The sequence below is a fragment of the Rhincodon typus genome, chromosome 47, assembly GCF_021869965.1.
Source record: "Rhincodon typus isolate 14 chromosome 47, sRhiTyp1.1, whole genome shotgun sequence".
Lineage (NCBI taxonomy): Eukaryota > Metazoa > Chordata > Chondrichthyes > Orectolobiformes > Rhincodontidae > Rhincodon > Rhincodon typus.
In genome coordinates, this window is record NC_063378.1 from 7,125,163 (window position 1) to 7,133,821 (window position 8,659).

Below are 8,659 nucleotides of genomic sequence, written 5' to 3' on the forward strand. Positions count from 1 at the left end.
ACTGGCCCTCGGACAGTGCGGCACGTCCTCGGCACTGGCCCTCGGACAGTGCGGCACGTCCTCGGCACTGGCCCTCGGCACTGGCCCTCGGACAGTACTGACCTTGCGACTGCATATTGCTCCCCCTGTGCTGCCTGGATCATGGAACTGAATTCAATAAAGGACTGGGACGCAGCCTTGCTGACTGCTGTGAGTCACATTGTTAAATTTACAAAGACCACATCCATAGCCGAGACAGTAGCTACATAGCTTTGTGTTGTAGTCCCACACTTGGTGAGATCTCTGACACATTCTTACCCAGCCTGAAACCCTGTAATCAAGAAAACAATGTGGAATAATGCTCACAGTGGCCATTGTCATCTCCATTTCTCAGCTGGAGTTACTCTGATTCATCAGTACTTTGAACTAATTTCCATTGTGGGCAAAAGATACAAGATAGTCTTTAAGATTGATTTTTTAAAAAGTTTGTAGCAGAAAATCCATTGCTCTTTAATCTCTTAACAGCTTCACTTTTTTTCAAAAATAACATTGCATGTACTGTCTGCAAGAGTTGTTGCCTCAGTGTGCGAATGCAGCAACTATAATCTGCCATGTTTCACTTCAACTTTTTTGCAGTGCTGACCTGTGTCACTTGCATTTCTGGTGTATCTACACTGTCCCCATCAAACTGTTAGGACAGGGACAGTGCAGGGTTAAAGCTCCCTCTACACTGTCCCCATCAAACTGTCAGGGCAGTTTTGAAGAAGGGCCTAGGCCCGAAACGTCAGCCTTCCTGCTCCTCTGATGCTGCTTGGCCTGCTGTGTTCATCCAGCTCTACACCTTGTTATCTCAGATTCTCCAGCATCTGCAGTTCCTACTATCTCTAGAGTAGAGTTCTCTCTACTCTTAAGTTGAAAATAAATTATATTAGAGTCATTGCGTTTTACAGCATAGAAATAGACCCTTCAGTCCAACTCATCCGTGCTGACCCCACATCATAAATTAATCTATTACCATTTGCTAGCATTTGGCCCATATCCCTTTAAACTCTTCCTATTCATGTACCCATCCAGATTCCTTTTAAGTGTTATAATTGTACCTCCTCCACTTCCTTTGGCAGCTCATTCCATACACGCACCACCTTCTGCTCCTTAGATCCCTTTCAAATCTTTCCCCTCTCACCTTTAAATCTATGTCCTCTAGTTTTGGACCCCCCTAACTAGAGTTAGTTACACCTTGAAACTTACTTGACACTGAGGGAGTGCTGCAATGTCAGAGGGTCAGTGCTGTAATTTCAGAAGGTCCAGTGTTCCAATGAGGAGAGGCGGAGATGGTTCCAGTGATCAATACTTATCCCTGAGCCAATGTCACTGAGAAAGGAAATGACCTGGAACCGTATCCGATTTCTGGAAATGCGTGTGACACAAACATGCACTCCAGGAAAGGAGAAGTGAGAAATGACATTGTAATTTGTAGGACCTTCCTGTGCACAAATTGGGAGCTGCGTTTGCTCCATGACAACCATGACCTTTTTTTTTCTTTATTCATTCACGGGATGAAGGTGTTGCTAGCTAGGCAGCATTTATTGCCCAGAGGGCAGTTAAGAGTCAACCACATTGCCTTGGGTCTGGAGTCACATGTAGGCCAGACCAGGTAAGTTTCCTGGAACAAAAACAAATTTGCTGGAAAAGCTCAGCAGGTCTGGCAGCATCTGTGGAGGAGAAAACAGAGTTAACGTTTTGGGTCCGGTGACCCTTCCTCAGAACTGATGGTGGCTGGGAAAACGTCAGTTTAAATGCAGAAAATGGGGAGGTGGGTGGGGTAGGGAGTAAACGATAGGATAGAGCCCAAAGAGAGGGAAAGACAGTTGGACAGACAAAGGAGTTGCTAACGATCAGGCTGGGAGGGTGAATACTTGTTAATGGGGACTGTTAGTGACTAACAACAGGGGGTGTGTAGTGGCAGGCTATGTGGTAACAAGGCCTGGTATGTGGGGTGGGGGGCTGGGACATTGGAGAGTTTAAGCCCTAAAATTATTGAACTCGATATTGAGTCCAGAGGGCTGTAGGGTCTCCAAGCGGAAAATGAGATGTTGTTCCTCCAGCTTGCGTTGGGCTTCACTGGAACACTGTAGCAAGCCAGAGACAGAGATGTTGGCCAGAGAGCAGGGTGGTGCATTGAAATGGCAGGCAACAGGTAGTTCAGGGTCTTTTTTGCGAGTAGAACGTAGATGTTCTGCAAAGCGGTCGCCAAGTCTACGCTTCGTTTCCCCAATGTAGAGGAGACCACATTGTGAGCAGTGAATGCAGTAGACTAGATTCTTGGAAGTGCAGGTGAAGTGTTGCTTTACCTGGAAGGTATGTTTGGGCTCTTGGATACTGGGGAGGGAGGAGGTAAATGGGCAGGTGTTGCACCTTCGCCGGTTACAGGGGAAGGTGCCATAGGGCTGTGGGGAGGTGTTGGGGGTGAAGGAAGTGTGGACCAGGGTGTCCCGGAGGGAACGGTCCCTGCGGAAGGCGGATGAGGGAGGGGAGGGGAATGTGTGTCTGGTGTGGCATCTTGCTGGAGGTGGCGGAAATGGCGTCTGATGATCTTCTGGATGTGTATGCTGGTGGGATGGTAGGTGAGGATAAGGGGAACTCTATTGCTGTTGCGCGAGGGAAGAGACGGGGTGAGGGCAGAAGTGCGGGAGATGGATCGGACCCGATTGAGGGCCCTGTCAACAACGGAGCTGGGGAATCCTCCGTTGAGGAAGAAGGTGGACATTTCGGAGGCTCCCTTGTCGAAGTTGGCCTCATGTGAACATATGCAACGGAGACGGAGGAACTGAGAGAATGGGATGGAAGTGGGGTGTGAGGATGTAGCTGTGGGAGTCAGTGGGTTTGTAGTGGATATTAGTCTCCAGTCTATCCCCAGAAATGGAAACAGAAATGTCGAGGAAGGGAAGGGAGGAGCCAGAGATAGACCAGGTGAAAGTGAGGGCAGGGTGGAAATTGCAGGCAAAATTGATGAAGTTTTCCAATTCCAGACGAGAGAGGGAAGCAGCACCGATGATATCATCGATGTATCGGAGAAAGAGTTGTGGGTGAGGGCTGGAATAGGACTGGAACAAGGAATGTTCCACGTACCCCACGAAGAGACAGGCATAACTGGGGCCCATGCGGATACCCATGGCAACCCCTCTTACCTGAAGAAAATGAGAGGAGTTGAAAGAGAAGTTGTTGAGGGTGAGGACGAGCTCGGCCAAGCGGAGGAGGGTGGTGGTGGGTGGGGATGGTTCAGGTCTTTGCTCCAGGAAGAAGCGGAGAGCCCTAAGACCCTCCTGGTGGGGAATGGATGTGTAAAGGGTTTGCACATCCATGGTAAAGAGGACATGACTGGAGCTGGTAAACTGGAAGCTTTGAAACCGGTGTAAGGCATCAGATGAATCATGGATGTATGTGGGTAGGGATTGGACCGGGGGGAGAAGACTGAGTCAAGGTAGGAAGAGATGAGTTCTGTGGGGCGTGAGCAGGCTGAAACAATGGGTTTACCTGGACAGTCCTGTTTGTGGATTTTTGGCAGGAGGTAGAAAAGAGCTGTGTGGGGTTGGGGGACAATTAGCTTGGAAGCGGATGGGGGGAGATCACTGGATGAAATGATATCTGTAACCGTAGTGGATACAATGGCCTGATGTGCCATGGTCCAGGGGAAGGTAGGAGGAGGTGTCTGAGAGCTGGCGCTCAGCCTCTGCAAGGTAGAGGTCAGTACACCAGACAACAACAGCACCACCCTTATCGGCAGGCTTGATGACAAAGTTAGGGTTAGATCTGAGTGCACGGAGTGCAGTCAGTTCGGAGGGAGATAGGTTGGATTTGTTGAGGGGGCAGTGAAATTGAGGCGACTGATGTCACGTCGACAGTTCTCAATGAAAAGATTGAGTGCAGGTAAAAGGCCGGAAGGAGGGGTCCAGGTGGAGGGAGGTGTTGGAGTTGGGCAAAGGGGTGTGTGGGACGGGAAGAGGACTCTTGTCCAAAGAAATGAGGACGGAGGCGAAGACGGCGGAAGAACAGTTCGGCGTTGTGTCGTGTAAGTTTCCTTCCCTAAAGGACATTAGTGACCCAGATGAGTTTTCCCGACAATTGACAATGGATTCACAGTCATCATTAGATTCCTAATTCCAGATACCTTTTTATTGAATTCAAATTCCACCATCTGCCATGGTGGGATTCGAACCTGGGTCCCCAGAACATTATCTGGGTCTCTGGATTAATAGTCCAACAATAATACCAATAGGCCATTGCCTCCCCCACGCAATTAATCTCATTGGCTGAGAGTTGTCCTGGCAATTGCTGAGATGTTGGAAGGTGTTGGATGAAATAGAATTATATTTTTCTGTCCTTTTGTCATTGGCACCATTTCACACTATCTCTCTTTTCTTTCTCCCTGCCCACAATCCCATTTGTTCAACAGCCGAACCCAATGTCTCTCCGCCCCCTTTGAACGCTGGCCCCCTCACCCCCTCACAGCCGGGTGCCTCCAGGAAAGCTGCGTCCCTCCAGAAGAAGGCGAAGAAGCATCGAAAGGGGGCTGGTGAGCCAGTTGAGTTCCACCGCATCCTGGAGGGAACCATCTTTGTCCTGAGCGGCTTCCAGAATCCCTTCCGCTCAGAGCTAAGGGACAAGGCTCTGGAAATGGGGGCCAAGTACCGGAGCGACTGGTCACCCGACAGCACCCACCTCATGTAGGTAACCAGCAATATCATTGCAGAGAGGCAGCAGGAGGAGGACGATGCACCATTCAGACCTCACTTCCCTCCTTGAGCCTGTTACACAGGAACAGGAGGAGGCCATTCAGCCCCTTAACACGTTTAGACAGGAGCAGGAGGAGACCCATTCAATTCCTCATGTCTGTTATGCAGCGAGGCCATTCAGCCCCTTATGTCTGCATCGTAGAGAGAGATCAAGGCTGATTTGGAGCGAGCAGTTCAATCCAGCGTCAAGGTGGGAGGAATTTCCAAGCTCTCCCGCCCTCTGAATTGAGGCGTTTTCTCATTTCACTCCCGTGAAGTCTGTCTCGAAAGTTCAGTTTGTGTTCCCTGATCATTATGAAAGAAATAATAAATTGCGGTCGAGACAAGCTGCAGTAGATACTGCGGGAATAGAAAGTGGACAGTATCAAATGGTGGGGGCCCAGAGTGACTTGGTGGAGGGGGCAGAGGTTAGTGTAGAGCAGGAAGGAGGGCTCTGCTGCTTCAGTCAGGTTGGATCCTTCATTAAATATCTTGGAGCTACAAGAAAGAATTGAAAAGCTGTGAAATGTTTGCCTTTCTCTCTGTGTCGGGGACTAGAACACCAGTGGGGAGGCGATGCCCTAGTGGTATTGTCGCTAGACTGTTAATCCAGAGACCCAGATAATGTTCTGGGGACCCGGGCTCGAATCCCGCCACAGCAGGTGGTGGAATTTGAATTCAATAAAATATCTGGAATTAATAGTTAATGATGACCATGAACCCATTGTCGATTGTTGGAAAAACCCATCTGGTTCACTAATGCCCTTTAGGGAGGGAAAACTGCCATCCTTACCTGGTCTGGGCCTAAATGTGACTCCAGACCCACTGCAATGTGATTGACTCTGAACTGCCCTCTGTGCAATTAGGGATGGGCAATAAATGCCGCCTGGCCAGCGACGCCCTCATCCCGTGAATGAATAAAGAAAAAAAAAGGAGCTGGGTGTGGTGCTCTAGTCATACAAAATCCCGGTTGGACCACACCTGGAGTCACTGGGACCGGTTCAACACTCCGCATTCTCAGGAAGGAGATATTGACCTTGGAGTAATTGCAGTGTAGATTCACCAGAATGAACCTAGGAGTGCAAGGGTTATATGATGAGGAGCATCTGAATTCCCTGCAATTGAGAAGGTTAAGGGCACGGTGGCTCAGCGATTAGCACTGCTGCCTCTCGGCGCAAGGGACCTGGGTTTGATTCCACCCTCGGGTGACTGTCTGTGTGGAGTTTGCACATTCTCCCTGTGTCTGTGTGGGTTTCCTCCGGGTGCTCCGGTTTCCTCCCTCAGTCCAAAGCTGTGCAGGCTAGGGTGGATTGGCCATGGGAAATGCAGGGTTACGGGGCAGGGTAGGGGGTTGAGTCTGGGTGGGATGCTCTTCGGAGAGTCAGTGTTGACTTGTTGGGCCGAATGGCCAGTTTCTACACTGTAGAGATTCTGTGAAAAAGTGGGGAGGTTGATTTGATCTTCGAGATATGATGGAGAACAGACAAAGGTTGATAGAGAGAAACTGTTGTGTAGTCTAGGACATTGGGCTGGGGAGGGAGTTGAAATTGGGCAACGGTTGTAGACGCGGTTTAAAAATAGTCTCCCATTTAGAACAGGGATGAGTGTTTTATTTTCTGGCGTTTGAGAGTCTTTGGACATCTCTTCCCCGGAGAGTCATGGAGGCTGAGCCATTGAAATATTTTTAAGGCAGAGGGAGATTGATTTTTGACTGATGAGGGTGTCTCTGATTATTAGGCATTTGAGGAACATGTGGGTGAGTGCATAGTTGGATAAGCCTTGATCTTAACAAATGGCGGAACAGACTGAAGAGCCCGAATGGCTACCACCTTCTCCTCATTTGACTGCCTGTATGTATACAGTGTGATAGAACTTCTAAAGGGCTCTCTTCCAAAAATGGCAGTTGATTAATTGCTGGTGTTGTATCTAAGAGATTGTCAGATGTTGTTCTTGTTGTTGCCAAGGGAAATGGAATCGGATAACGGATCAGCTGTCACCCCGTTGAGAGAAGGGGACAGGTTCGAGGGGCTGATTGGCCTACCCTGTTCCTGTTTCTCACTGTCCGTGATGTGAAGCTGTTCGGAGGGCTGCGACAGTCCTTGGGGAGAGTTTGACACACAGACGTGGGACAGTTAGTGTTAGGCTGTGGGGAGGCTGATCGGTTCGAGGCTGATAGGTTCAAGGCAGAGGGTAACGGTATTCTGTGTTCAGAAGCAAGTGGGATCTCCATTGGGATAGAGCCAGTTCCTGTTCTGATGTTCTCTCGCTCTGTCTCTCGCTCACGCTCTCTCTCTCTCTCTCTCGTTCCATAGCTGCGCCTTTGCAAACACTCCCAAGTACACCCAGGTCAAGTCGCAAGGGGGATGTGTGGTCCGAAAGGATTGGATCTTGGACTGCTACAAGAAGAAACAGAGGCTGTCCCACAAACGGTAAGTCTCGGGGTAAAGCTCTATCCTTTTTTTAAAAAGTTGGAAGGGGTGGAGAGTCATTGGTCGAGCCTCTGTTTTATTAGCATCTTTAACGTAGCGAGATATCCGAGAATGACGCAGGAGGAACTGACACTGAGCTACATATGGAGGGAGGACTGCTGACGGAAAGCTGGGCAAGGGAAGGCAGCTTTTGAGGAATTGAATAGAGACAGTTCAGACTCTCACTGAAGCTGTCACCTTCATCGTAACACCACGTTCGTATTGTGACCACTAGAAACCACCAGAGCCTGGTGTCCGTTGTTATTCCACTACCCACCACCAAAAGATGAGATGTTCATGAAGTCTCCTTTGAAATGTTGATCTTTTTTGTTACCGTGCCCTTGGGCTGCTCCTGATCCTAATTCAATTTCAGTTTAATGCTGTGGGATAATCTTAAAATGGTAGAAGCAATACCAGTTTTGGGATTTTAAACAGTTGCCTAATGTGGTATTACAAACGAGTTTACGTCAGAAAGGTGTGACCACCTACTGTTAAAGGTTCAGGATTAATTAGCACCTAACCTGATCACTTAGTGCAGGGTTCAAAATTTCTCTGAGTTCCTGAGCAGACTAAAGCTTTTGAAGGGTAGGAAGACATTGAATTTGTAATCTCTTTCTCTTTGATCTTCTCCTCTGCCCCTCTCCCAGTCTTTGAGCATTTCACACTTATACTGGCGGAGTTTCATCTTGTTTCGTTTCTTCTCTGATCCTCTTATGCCAACCATTTCTTTGTATTTTTCTGTAGTTTCAATTGTGGACTGAAATGAGAAAAGGACTAGTTTAAAACTAAGAGATAGTAGGAACTGCTGATGCTGGAGAATCTGAGATAACAAGGTGTAGAGCTGGATGAACAAAGCAGGCCAAGCAGCATCAGAGGAGCAGGAAAGCTGACGTTTCGGGTCTGGACCCTTCTTCAGAAATGATCCTTCAGAGGAAGGGTCCAGACCCAAACGTCAGCTTTCCGGCTCCTCTGATGCTGCCTGGCCTGCTGTGTTCATCTAGCTGTACAACTTGGTACCTCAGTTTAAAGCTAAGGCCTGCTGCATTTTGTACAAAGCAGGTAACCAGACATTCTTGGTAGGTGCTGTTTCCACAGCTGCTAGTTCAGGCAGTAGTGGAAGGTTTACAGATGAACTAGAGCCATTGGGCCCTGAGTACAAATGAAGCTCTGGCTGGCAATAAGGGTCTGATTCGTCCATGGGCTAGTGGTCAGTTATTGCTGACCAAGTCCCCCTGCCTGCCAGCAATTGGGAGATACTATATCAGGGAGCTGAATAATTCAGGGTGGGTATGTTTGAGGGAAGAACATTGGATGGCTTCTTTTTCTGCAATAAAAGCCACCTTGTCTCTTGTGTCTCTGGCTCTCTGTGGCTCGCTCTGGCTAGCACGCTGTCTGTCTGTCTGTCTCTCTCTCTCTCTCTCTCTCTGTGTCTGTCTCTCT

The 8,659-nt window shown here is 48.8% G+C and overlaps 1 protein-coding gene across 1 annotated transcript in view; it reads left to right on the forward strand.

Moving 5' to 3' along the window:
* The window catches only part of xrcc1 (X-ray repair complementing defective repair in Chinese hamster cells 1), a 20,104-nt gene that overhangs the window by 4,932 nt on the left and 6,513 nt on the right, over nucleotides 1–8,659 (forward strand). The window contains exons 4-5 of the mRNA XM_048620585.1: nucleotides 4,433–4,703; nucleotides 7,064–7,180. Of these exons, the coding sequence (XP_048476542.1) occupies nucleotides 4,433–4,703; nucleotides 7,064–7,180 (388 nt within the window). The remainder of the gene's footprint in view (nucleotides 1–4,432; nucleotides 4,704–7,063; nucleotides 7,181–8,659) is intronic.